Consider the following 13465-nt stretch of genomic DNA (forward strand, 5'->3'; position numbering starts at 1 on the left):
AGGCTCCCTGCTGAGCAGAGAGTCTGATGCGGGGCTGACCCCAGGACCCTGGCATCACGACCTGAGCCGAAGGCAGAGGCTATAACCTGCTGAACCACCTAGACACCCCAAGTTTAAGCTTTTTTAAATGTGGAGTCTTCTACTAGGGGAGATTTTGAGGGTGCCAATCCCTGCAATCAGGTTTCTTGCAGCTTCGAGCCTATGAAAAAATTTGGGGGGTTCTTCAGCAGGGACAGACTTGTACTGAGATGCCCATGGTCAACGCAAGGCCACCTTCCAACAGCCCCGTGTATCATTTAGACCAGCTCCCCACCAGATCCTCTCCCCATCCATTGATGTCAGTCACTCTTAGAAACTGGAGAGGAGATCCAGTGTCCACCCTCTCCCCCTACCACGTGCAAAGAAGGGGACAGGGTCTGAGAAAACTGGGTAATCAACGCCCATATGTATTTTTAAGAAATTTGGTGCATTAGAGTTTTTTTCAATACGTGTCACATATATATTTTTCTCTTAAATGGAAAAAATAAGACTTTTGAGCATCCTCTGATCAGTCTTAAGGTCAGTTTTCTATGCACTGATCTCTTAAGATCAGTTGAACAAGGAACGAACTCATATCTGTCACAATCTATTGTTTCATATTTGTTTTGAACGTGAATACTGCATTTCATGTCTCCTATGCTTTGCCGCACCCTGTTATATTATTCTTGGGAACTATTCCAGGTAGAGCGTGGCCCTTTCACGCTGGTCCAGCCTCCGCCCAAAAAGGCACTGTGTCAGTTTTCATTAGTGCTTTTGCTTATTTAACAAGCATCCAAATGGAAAAAGTGACAGGGCAGAGTGCAGGAAGTACGGGAAGGCTCTACCGTTCCACAGATCAACAATTTGAACTTTTAAAAGAGATTTCGTGTCTTTTGGCTGTCCTTAGCAGAAGCAGACTGGATTAGGGTTTCATATGTTTGAATTCTTGGGCCATGGCCTCTCGCCAGCTTCCTGGAAGGACCTCAACCAGCTTTCAGTCTTGCCAGCCGGTTTGTGACATGTGACTTCTGAAGAGAGCTTTCTGATCTGATAACTACACTGTCCCCTTGTTGAGACAGAATCTGGAAGGACATTCATGGCCCTCATGGAATCTCATTCAGCCTAATGTACTTGGAAATGAATTCGCTTGTCAGAGAACAATTGGCAAAAGCAAGAAAAATGTCGATTAAATTTTGGGTCTAAAAAAAGCTGCTCTTAATCACTTCTTAAAATAGGAGCGCTCCATTTGATCATTGAACCCACAGAAATGTGCAGGCCTGAAATTTGGTCAGCCTTGTTTCAAAGACATGTTTGTAAAATCTGCATTGGCCTTTGCTACTTAAAACAAAACAACAAAAAACAACCACACACATATACACCAATCAACCAGAAAAAAGTAGGTTACTTCCTAAGCCCATCCCTATATGTCCTCGTATTATTCGGGAATAAAACTAGCTTTCTCTTTAGTGAACATATTTTATCAATAATTTTTTGGCATCCAGGGATTCCAGCCCAGAGATAGTCAGGACAATGGTTATCATGTCTATGTCTTCAAGTGTCTCAGTCTTCTGAAATAACCACTGAATGCCTCTATCAGTGAGGATTGCAAAGTGTGACCCAAGCCTGAGGGGACCCCTGCTGTCCTGTCCATATGGACAAGTTAATCAGTTCCCTTAAAATGGTGTCTCGCTGGTGTAGAAGGAAGAGAAATCTGCTAGAACTGCAGTGGTTGGAACTTGGGGTCACCAGGCAAACAGATAGATATAGATACATAGATACAGGACAGTGCATGAAAGTCGCAAGTTGTGTTTCCTGGGGAATAGACTCTACCACGAAGAGTAATTTATCAGCTTATCAGCGTCCTTGGAATCAGTCTCTCTGGAAGAGAAGGGATAGCAGCGAGATTGGGCAAATGGAGAAGCTAGTTTGCGAAGCTTTGATGCTGGGGTGGTCCTTCAGTATGGAGCCAGCTGGAGCCAGGGCACTGTCCTTTCACACTCTGCTGGTGTGTCATTGGACTCATCTGCCCTAAAGGGCAGGGTGACACAGTTCCCAAAGGGGCCTGACAGCTGAGGGGCTTCTGCCAGCGGAAGGCCCAGTCCTTCATCCTAGAGGGAGTGTCCACTACAAAACTCTGCAGTTTTCTCTCTTAACACAGCCGTAACTCAGTTAATGACCCCAGAGAATCAGAGCTCCATTAGGACAGAACGTTTTATTTTAAAGAACTGCTCACGACTCAGGAGAAGCGTGGCAGCCAGGGGCCATGGTCCAGTTTTCTACAAGTTGGGGAAAAGCTCTGCCATAATCACATCTTCTCTGCAGGGTAGGAAAGCAGTTTCAGTTGTGAAGAGTTTGGTTAATGATGTCCTGATCTTGGCTTAGCACTCTTTCTTTGCTCCCCTACACCTTTGCTCCCCTACACCTCCGCCATGACGCTGTCTCTTCTCTTCACTTTCTCCCTTTGCCCCACAGACACCTTAAGGTACACTTTTTTTTTTGCATATTTAAAACTATTTTATTTTTAATAATTATTTTATATATGCCCATTCCTTTGATATCTTTTATATTATATTTCAACCTTGGTAATGAAATTCTGACAATGAAGAATGGGTTGAACATTTTCTTTTGTTATTATGAAAAACAGCAGGTGTAGAATTGAAATGCAAACCAATGACCAGGGTTGGAACCTGGCCCCGCTACTCATCTGCTGGGCCAATTGGGCAAGTTGTTCACTCTCTGCGCCTCAGTTTCTTCATCTGTAAGACAGAGAGAACAATAGCACTTTTCAGAAATTATAGTAGGGTTTTCACAAAACAGGTTGCTATGAGAATTAAATGAGTTATTTGTGAAGCGTTTAGGATAGTACCCAGTATATAGCAAGCATTATAGAAATACGTTCGTACTAAAAAGTGAATTAAAATACTCCATGCATGCTATCTACATTTCTTTATCTGGAAGGGGTCAGGTTTTGGAAGTGGGAGGAAGGAATTAACATTGCTAAGCACCTGGGGTGCCTGGGTGGTGCAGTCCGTTAAGCTTAAGCATCCTACCCTTGGTTTCCATTCAGGTCATGATCTCTGGGTCCTGGGATCAAGCTCCACGTGGGGCTCCATGCTCAGCGAGGACCCTGCTTCTCCCTTGGCCTCTGCTTCTCCCCCGGCTCATGCACACACACACACACACACACACACACACTCACACTCACACTCTCTCTCTTTTTCTTTCTGAAATCAATCAATCTTAAAACAAACATTATTAAGCACCTACTATATGCCAGAAACCATTAAGGCACACAGATTAGGCTCTACTTAATCCTTATGATAGTCCTGTCCTCATATATTATCCCCTTTTACAGACGAAGAAATTGTGATTTTCAGAGTTTAAATTGCCCACCATCATAGAGCTTCTGGGTGGTGAGCTGGAATTCAACCCCCAGAGGACCTGGCATCAAAAGCTTTCTTTGTTCCATTTTGTGATCCTTCCCATTCCATTCTTGCTCCATGTTTATGATGCCCCCTCACAGTGGCTTTCCGTTTTGCAGTGAACAAAAATTGATGTACTCAGAAGTGATACAAACCAGAACTTCTAACTCCCATGAGAATTTCCCCTATAACTGTTAGTTTCATTTTGTTTCTGCTGCAACAAGAGTAATGGCACGAAAAATAGGACTTGACAACATCATTTATATTATAATTTTTCCCATATTATGAACTTTCCCCCTAAAACAATGCCCTTTATGGCAAAAAGATTAGCTTACTTTTGCCCTATTATCAATTGCAAAAATTACGCTTTAGTTTTGGGGGTTTATTGGTAGTCAGTGAATTCATGAGCAAACATTTCTACAAAGAATCAAACTCAAAAGTAAGAAGATTAATTCATAATAAGTCAAATTTTGATGCTAAAATAGTTTGATCTGAGATTACCATTGACTACAAATTGCCATCTGTGCTTACTCGTTAAAGATGTCAAGTGTAATTAATTTAGTGGACCCCCATTTGACAACCTCCGTTAACGGGATCTGCAGAATACATACTGTATGCTAATTTTCAAATTGAACCTGCCAAGGGGTTGTTGGCTTTATGAAAGTAACTGCTTTCCTCTTTGGACCACACTTCGAAAATCCCATAAGGGGAAAAGAAATGATCATTTATTAAAGACATACTGCATGCCAAGCACTCTGCTAAGTACTCTTACCCACATTAACCTTACTCATCCTCCAGGCATTCCTGCAACGTGTAGCTATTAGCTCCTTTAGTGAAAAAAAAGGCCCAGAAAGCTTTTTTCCACACCCTATGAGACATGAGAACTCTCACTCTAGCCCTTTATATGCAAAACTCATTGTTAACATATATGTTAACATATATGTGCAGACCAGATGTCCCTTTCCATGTTCTGGGGGGGCAGTGCAGAGGACAAAGAGAAAGAAGGGAATCAGTTCACTCTATCACTCATGTGTTTCTCAATAACAACCAGTGTTCTACACTCTGAGAATTCCTCAAGGAGCTTGTGTCCTTGCTGGAGGGCTGAAGGGGAGAACCTGGTAGGCTGATCTTGTTCTTGTATGGTTAGGGAGGAACGCCATCTTGGATGGAGGAAACAGGGAGTGGGAAGGAGAAGGGATTCTGGTCAGCTGCTGCTTGTGAAGAGTATCAGAAACAAGACATTGATCCAAGTCATAATAGTGAAGGGAAAGATTTGACCCAGGAAATTGGCCCTGAAACTCTGTATCTCTTCCCCCAAACTTAGGGAGAAAGTTATCTCTGCATCTCTTCCCCCAAACCTAGGGAACTGAGGCATTGCCTCACTGCCTCATTTCCTGTCAGTCTCATCATTAGTCCTGCCCACTCAAGCCCCTACACTAGCCTGCAGAGGCCTCCCTAAGTGTTCTGGGTTGGAGAAGTTCTCCCCATGGGCTGACCTCAGACAGAAGAAGGGACGGATGAAGAGGATGTTCACAGTTCACCTCAGCATGGGAATAAAATGCAATTCTGACCTCAGCTTGAAACACAACTAATTTCCCATGATATAACTGTAAGAAATGGTACGTAGACTCTTAAATTTTACTGGAGCTAAACTTCAGCAACAGTTTGTGAAAAATAGGTTGTTTGGTTGGCTGATTGGTTGTTTTTTAATAAACTGTCTTGAGGACCTAATAACCATGAACAACAAATTTCTCTAAAGAACAGTATCTACCCAATTTCCTAAAAATTTATTTTTTACAACATTCTTAGCAAAATATCATAAGATGGGGTTAGCTTAAACTTAAAGAGCTATGGAAATCACAAGAATCTAAATTTCTACAACTAGGAATGGAACAAATGACAGATGAGATTAGAAATGGCTCACGAGGGGCGCCTGGGTGGCTCAGTGGGATAAGCCTCTGCCTTCGCCTCAGGTCATGATCCCAGGGTCCTGGGATGGAGCCCCACATCAGGCTCCCTGCTCAGTGGGGGGGTCTGCTTCTCTCTCTTTCTCTGCCTGCCTCTCTGCCTACTTGTGATCTCTGTCAAATAAATAAACAAAATCTTTAAAAAAAAGAAAAGAAAAGAAATGGCTCATGAAAGGAGCTACTAAAATTGACCAAAATGGAGGGAAAAAAGTCTTGCTTTATTTTGAAACAATTAAGTAATTCACAAAATACATTAATGCTCAACTTCACTACATTGTTTTCTAGACTTTATCTCAGATAACATGCATTCACCACAGGATAAAATGTACATATATGAATTTATTTTACTAATTTCTTTTCTTTTTTCTTTTCTTTCTTTCTTTCTTTCTTTCTTTTTTTTTTTTTTTTTTTTGAGAGAGAGAGCACACATGTGAATCAGGGAGGAGCAGAGGGAGAGGGAGAGGGAGAGTGCTGAGGCCGACATCTAACATACTGAGCCACCCAGGAGCCCCACTAATTTATTTTCATTTAAAATTTTATATATTTGGACTAGACACAGATATATAAATATGTACCACAATTATTTTCTGAAAAAAATTTATATTGTGCTAAATATTGTGTCCAATTTTTTAATTAATAAAACAGATCAAGCTTCCTGGTTTTTATAGTCTTGCAATATCTCACTGTACTCTAGCTTTTGTTATTTTCAGTATTGTCTGAGCCCTTGCTAAGTGAGGTTTTCTTCTGTATTTTTATTTCTGGACTTCTGTATTTAATATTGGGCCTTTAATTTCTGTATGGTCACAAACTAAAAGAAAAAAAAATCCTTGCTTATGTTCTAGGCAAGGTATGGTAGCTAAGGAAAAGCTTTCTGTTTCTTTAATATTTTCTACATAATTGGATCTATTTTAGCAGTCTGAGTTATTGCAGCTATTATAAACTGAACAATGGAGGAAGGCCAATTATTCCAAAGCTGCACTTAATGGCTGCTCACCTAGCACAGATATCTCTCTTCAAAATCAGCTGCAACACAACATGCATTTTCTGAGGAATTCAAGAGGCAGGCTCATCAACACCATTAAATAGCATCATTTTGAACTCTAGGAGCAGACATTAAGAATCTTGGACCATCTGTACTCTTATCCTGCTTTCTTAGAGTTCTTGGCCAGTTGCACTCTTAACTATATTTAAAAATGCATATCCATGGTTAGGAACTATGTCAAATAATTTTTGTTCATAAAATCTTCTATAGGAGAAAAGAATGTTCTCATATGTCCTATGTACTCAAAATAGATGTGTTTTCCCAAAATTAGCCTCAAAATTGGCTTGAGCAAACAGCCATAAGCATTAGAAGAAATATGTTCAGGCAAAAATCCGAATGAAAGGTACCAGTTGAAAGAGACTGGGAAATTGGGTAGTAAAACACAGTTTACATAAGAGACTATTAATCACACAAAACAAACTGAGGGTTGCTGGGGAGTGGGAAGGTAGGGATAGGATGGCTGGGTTATGGACATTGGGGAGGATACGTGCTATGGTGAGTGCTGTGAAGTGTGTAAGCCTGACAATTCACAGACCTGTACCCCTGGGGCAAATAATACATTATATGTTAACTTAAAAAATAAATTAATTAATTTTTTAAAAAACTCAGTTTAGAAATAGCAAGTGAGTAACATTAGCTAGTAAAATGGCCTCTGTGTGTCCAGGAGTGATGTCACTAAGGCAAACCTGACACCTAACAGTTCCCAGGCTATTTGACTCCTCTTTGCCTTAAGAAAAATGGTCACTGGGGAGATGTTTGTTTTCAGCACCTCCCTACTTTATGTGCTCTCCCACCATCACTCACCTCAACATCTTGCTTCAGTTTCCTGAGTGCTTGGGATCCTTCCCTGCCTTATACCCTTCTTGGCCAGTGTCCCACATCACCAATCTTTCCTGCCTTGTCCCCACCAAAGTCTATCATTCACTTCCTTGAGGGCAAGTCTCCCACTGAGGTGGCATAGCATGATTTGGGACTCAGGCCTGAGTTCAAATTCTGGCTTGGATAATTATTAACTGTAAGAACTTGGGTGAAGTATTAATGAACATCAGTATGTTCATAAATGAAATGAGTATAACAATAGGAGTTCCTAAAAAGGGTGTTGTGAGGATTACAACATAGTACATTTGAAGTGCTAATATGATATCTGAAAAACAGCTAGACCCAAAAAATGGATGCTATTATAAATGAGTTGATAATTCACAGTAAAGAGGGGAAAAAAAGGTTTCACCTTAGTGAAAAAAATCTAGGAAAGAATGCACAAATGCTTCATAAAAATTATAAAACTTCAATGGGAGAAACTAAGGAAGATCTAAATCAATGTGGTGATATGCCATGTATATGGATTAAAAGAGTTAATATAACAAGAATTCAAACCTTTCCCAAATCAAACTAGATATTCAATGTACTTCTGATAAAAATCTCAATAGTCTGAATTTTCATATTGACCAGCTGATATTAAATTTTATAAAGAAATAAAGAAAATCCCAAGAATATTTGAGACACTCTTGGAGTAGAATAACAAGGGAGAATTTATTCTGCCAAATATTAAAACTTGTGAAGCTACAGCAATCATGACTTTGTGGTATTGTTACACGTAAATAGAGCCAGGGAAGAGAATAGGGATACCTAAGACAGAGTCATGTTTATATTGATATGATATATGACAAAGGAAATGTTCCAAAACAAATGGGGAAATGACTGTCTTCTCATTAAATGATGCCAAGATGATTAGGTATCTAAATGAGAACAGAATGAAACTGGACCCCTTCCTCACACCATATACAAAAATCAACTCCAAGTGGGTTGTAAACTTAAACGTGAAAGAAAAAAATATAAAGTGTTTATGTATTTATAAATATCTCCAGGACATTGGGAAGTATTTTAAAATATCATAGGAAGAGAAAAGAGTATAATAACATTAAAGTAATTGAACTTATGAAAAGACACTATTTTAAAGAGTGTGAAAATACAAGCCACAGAATGAGATATTTGCAACACATAATCCACAAAGAACTTGTATCCACCAGTCAATCAGAAAAAGGCAGACAACCCAATTAAAAAATGAGCAAAAGACTTGAACAAGCACTTCACCAGAAGGAAATACAAAAACTAATAAGAATAAGCAAAGATGTTTAAGTCCACTAATGATCAGGAAGTACCAGCTAAATCAAGCAGAAAGCTAATGTCACACACACCAAGAATGGCAAAATAAAAAATCTGATAAAAACAAGTGTTGGAGAGAAAAAAAAAAAAAAAAGTGTTGGCTGGGATGTGGAGGAATGAGAGCTCTCATGTACTAGTGGTGGGAGCAGAAATTAATATAATTACTTTGGAATCCAGTTTGCATTTTCTAATTAAATTGGAGCTACACATAACTCATGATATAGCAATCCCACTCCTGGGTATATCCCTAGAGAAATACATGCATTTGTATATCCGAAGACATGCACAAAATGTTCTAGGCAGAATTTTGATAATAGTCTTAAACTGTAAATGAACCCAGTGTCCATTAAGAGTAAAATAGCCATAACCATTAACAGGATGAATCAATTGTGGTATGTACATTAGTACACTGAAATTCTTACAACAACGTAAAAAAAATCAGAGCTTGTTTTGGGGGAAGTATCTTACAAACACTATACTGATCAAAAGAAGCAGAGCACAGAAGAATGTATACAGTATATTCTTAACTGATATACAATTGAAAAATAGGAGAAACTGTACTTCAGAGGGGATGAAATTATAAAGAAAAACTATGAGCGCAAAGACGGAATCACCATCAGAATCAGGGCAGTGGTTACCGCTAAAAAGAGAAAGAGGGTTTCAGTTAGCAAGGGACAACCTGTGAACTTCAAAGGAGCAACCAATATTTCATTTTATATCTTAGACATTGGTTGCCAGCATAGTTCCTACATAATCATACATTACTCTGTACATTTCAATGTTTTTGCATTCTTCTGGATGTGTATCATATGTCAAAGATATATATATATATACACATATATGTGTGTGTATTTATATATCTCCACCCCAGAAAAAGAATCATGTTGGTCTTATTTTAGACTCCAAAATAAAAGTTATTACTCAGCCTCTGTGCTTTGAAACATAAAGCCAATGTCATGGTGACATCCTGAGCAGCCTTCCAACTGTCATTGGCAAGCTTTATTTAATGTTAATAAGATAACTTACATAGCTTACATAAATAAAAAACTTACTATAGCCCAGGCAAGTTCTCAGGGTCCAGCACACATTAGCTGATTTAATCCTCCCAGCAACCTTGTGAGGTACGGCTATTATAATCATTTTATAGGTAAGAGTCATGCGTGTTCATCAGGGAAATATTTATGGAGAGTCTCCCTCAGATGGCAAGAATGGTAGAGGTGGACCCTAACCCAGGTCTGCTTGACTGCCCAGAAGGCATGCTGAGCTACTGTCCTGTGTCACGCCCTTGTTAATGCTGAGACCTCATCTTTCATTGCAAAATCTTGAACATAACCAGATTGCTCCTTCACAGAGATGACGGCATTCACTCATCCCACCCATGCGCCAATCTCCACATTGGACTTTGTGGCTACACAGAGGAAGAGGACACTAGCCTTACCCTCAGGGAGCTCTTAGTCCAGAGAAGGGACTCAGAGAAATAAACAAATAAAATCAGTAGTTTATTGGAGCTCAAAAATGGGGTGAGGACAAATAGGGCTGGAAGAAGAAAATAGGCAAAGGTAAGAGAAGCTGTTTTAACCTTTAGCCTTTTAGCCAACCAACCTATTCTTCTTTATGACCTGTTCCTTCACTTGCCTCTAACTACCTTGAAGTTAAAACTCTGTCCTATCTCTTGTTTTTTCACTGGGTTCCAAGTTTTTCTATTTTTTTTGTCTTAGAAAGTTTGATTCTTTTGGATTCCCCTCTCTCTACCCTCCCACCCCTCCCCCATCCTAGTTCCCCACCTCTCGTCCCTACCTTCCCCCACCTTCTCAGCCTCTTCCCCTTCCTCACCCTCTTTTGACTTCCTGTATCAGACGTATTCTTTAATGTGTGGATCAAATGCACCTTTCTTCGAAATCGTCCTGATACTCGCCCCCACCCCCAACACACACCCCTCTAGGAGTGAGTATTCCCTTTTTGATATCCTTCCACATTTCATTCATGTAATTTTTGCAGTCTACAGCATATTTGATTTTGTGTTATAATTATTTATGAGCATGTTTTGCCTCCCCTGCTAGAGTGCAAGCTCTTCCAGCCCAGAGACCATCATCAATTTTGCTTTGTGTTTGTCCACAGCCTTGCTGAATAGAAATGGGCACTTAACCAGAGCTTAGAGGTGTTTGGAAGCAACCTGGCCAAATTTTTGGAGGTTGGATGGGTCTTTTGGAAAGAAGGTGTCATGAATTGTATAATAATAGCAATTTGCAATATTTTAACATATTAAGACATTTTTAGTTGGGAAAAATAGAACCAACAAAGAGATACTGTCTCCAAACCAAACACTACTGCTGTATTTTCTCCTTTTGCAAGAAAAATCATTTATGAGGAAACATAGCGTGTTTTCACATGTATAGAATATGGAAAGTATGACTAAACACCCACTAATCTAGTCCACCATGCTCAAGAACTCTACCTTTAGCAGTTATGATTATAGAATTTAGAGCACGAAAGGTATAAAATACTATGTTACCTTATGTTTACAATTGTTTTGTTTTTGCTTAATGTTACTGAACCCAATCATTAAAATTCTTTCAATATTTTGGTTTGGAAATTTCTCCTCTTTTTATTTCTTAGTGGATTTCTTGTCATTTCTTTATTACAGCTTTTTCTGGGATTTTTCTCTCTTGGAAAAAAATTTTCCAGCTACCAGACTTATAGAGTAGTTAGGAATTTGATGAAAATCTATGCAAGTTTGATTACTTTCAAAGACCTTTCCTTGAAATTTCTTTATGTTTTTACATGTTTAATGTTAAATGATCCCTAGGGAACTCCACTGCATAGCAAGCTAGAAGTTCAATTTAAAATACTCAAGTTAACCACATTGGAGGCATGCTTCCAAAAGAGAATGAATCACAGAAAAGGTGCAATTTTTAAGGCCTGTCAGTGGGATGCTAGCCTTGATTCCAAATCCCTCCTCTCCCTGACAGCGTCTGAGGACGGTTTGCACACTCTCTGTGATCATTTGAGTCACCCTTCCAAAGACTTGTGGCTCTGATCTTCCCTTCCTCCGTCTCTGGACATAAAAGGCAGTTGTCCTCATGGCAGCACAGATCAAAATTGGCCTCTGTCTGGTGGTTGGGCATTTTTCCAGGGACACACTTGGGGTGACTCGTTAGTGGGGATTTAATGTGAGGAAGTACAGGGAGAGAAGAAGGTCAGACAGCAGCCCTTACTCTGGGCTTCATGGCAAAAAGGAGCATTTTCAGGATGCCACATCACTCTGGTGGCTGTCCCTGCAGGACTGGGTGACTGCTGCTCTGTATACATTTTTGCAGTGGCCACAAGTGTTTTGAATAATAATTCAAAATTATTTTTGAATTCATCAGTGCAAACATTTGAACGTGCTTTCCCCAATACATGCATTTACCAAAAAAAATTTTTTTTAATTTATTTATTTGAGAGAGAGAGAGAGAGAGAGAGAGCAAGCGCTCCCTTGAGCAAGCAGGGGGAGGGGCAGAGGGGGAGGGAGAGGAAGAGGGAAAAAAGCCCAAGCAGACTCTCCGCACTTAGCCTGGAGCCTGACCTAGAGCTTGATCTCACAACCCTCAGATCAAGACCTGAACCAAAACCAAGAGAGAGATGCTCGACTGACTGAGCCATCCAGGTGCTTCAATATATGTATTTTTTTTTAATGTGCGTAAATAGTAAAAATGAAGAAGCAATGAGATAAAGAAATGTAAATAGTGTTCTAATATTTTCTTCTAATGGCCTCAGTCTCTTGTAAACTTCACCTTGGATGTCATTACTTGGTTAGGGGTAACCACTATTAGGGCATCTCAGCTACCATTTGCCTCTTTTGCTGCTGCTGGAGCTAATAGCGAACTTCTATGTTATGACTTCTCCTTACCGTACTCCCTGGGTCTCTCCACTTTTGCTTTGCCTCCTTCGGTGCTGATTCCGTCTGTCGGGGTTACACACAGACTTCCTAAAAAACAGATTCAGTGAGGCCCGTCAGTCACTGTTCTGTGTGGAGCTCTCGTGGAAGAGCTTTCTTGCCAGGCCCCAGGAGAACTGCTGACCAGCCTAGAAAGCTCTGTGAGTTCCATGTCAGGCCCCAGGCCAGCCATCTATGGGCAGCAGTACTACATTTTAGAATGAGGGCCCCAGTTGTGGAGGGGGGCCGTGGGGGTGACAATTCCTGATGGAGACGATGCACGGCTCTGTACAAGGTGGTGGCGCCCTTCTTCTCAGAGCCACTCTTCTGTGGTTTATGCTGGGGTTGTTGATGACAGATCCTGATTTAATTCTTTCTTTCTTGTAGTCTACCTCTCAACACCCCCAAACCCCTCAACTTCAGAACCACAATTTACATACTAAGCTCACAGCAGGAAGGCCCTGCTACTTCTGTCCTCTGATGTCCCCAGTAAAGATGCATTCATTTAACCCACTCTTTGTTAATACAAGTCCCTGTACTGAGGAAGGCGATGAGTTTTCAGGACAATGTGGCACATCTCAGGATAAGTCCTCTTTGCATATTGAACCCTTCCCAGGAAGTATAGGGGTGATTTTTTGCCCACCTCTTCCTCCATGTTGGAGCAGTTTAAATCTAGAACCAGCTGACTGCAATCATTTGTCTGGGTCTTTCCTGGAGGTTCTGGACATTTGTCCAAATCGTATCCGTGTCACTGAGCACAACATGTTTACTTGTCCTGCATGCCCTGGAGGCCAAGAAGACAAGGCTTCCTCTGGGCCTCACTCTACCTATGCAAAACAGCACAGAATGAAGGCTAAGAGCAAGGGCTTTGCAGCCAGACCACCAGATAATCCAAGGTTGGCCAGTATTCACCCTGTGATGTGAACAAATTACCTAA

General features: G+C 40.4%; 1 protein-coding gene across 1 annotated transcript in view; it reads right to left on the bottom strand.

Annotated features, from left to right (window-relative positions):
* Positions 1 to 2572: 2572 nt before the first annotated feature.
* LOC116593626 overlaps positions 2573 to 13465 on the bottom strand; it is a 90769-nt gene continuing 79876 nt past the window's right edge. The window contains exons 7-8 of the mRNA XM_032347894.1: positions 12502 to 12579; positions 2573 to 2774 (exon numbers count right to left, since the gene is read on the bottom strand). Coding sequence (XP_032203785.1) covers positions 2771 to 2774; positions 12502 to 12579 — 82 coding nt within the window. The 3' untranslated portion in view covers positions 2573 to 2770. The remainder of the gene's footprint in view (positions 2775 to 12501; positions 12580 to 13465) is intronic.

The sequence above is a fragment of the Mustela erminea genome, chromosome 6 (genome assembly GCF_009829155.1).
Source record: "Mustela erminea isolate mMusErm1 chromosome 6, mMusErm1.Pri, whole genome shotgun sequence".
Lineage (NCBI taxonomy): Eukaryota > Metazoa > Chordata > Mammalia > Carnivora > Mustelidae > Mustela > Mustela erminea.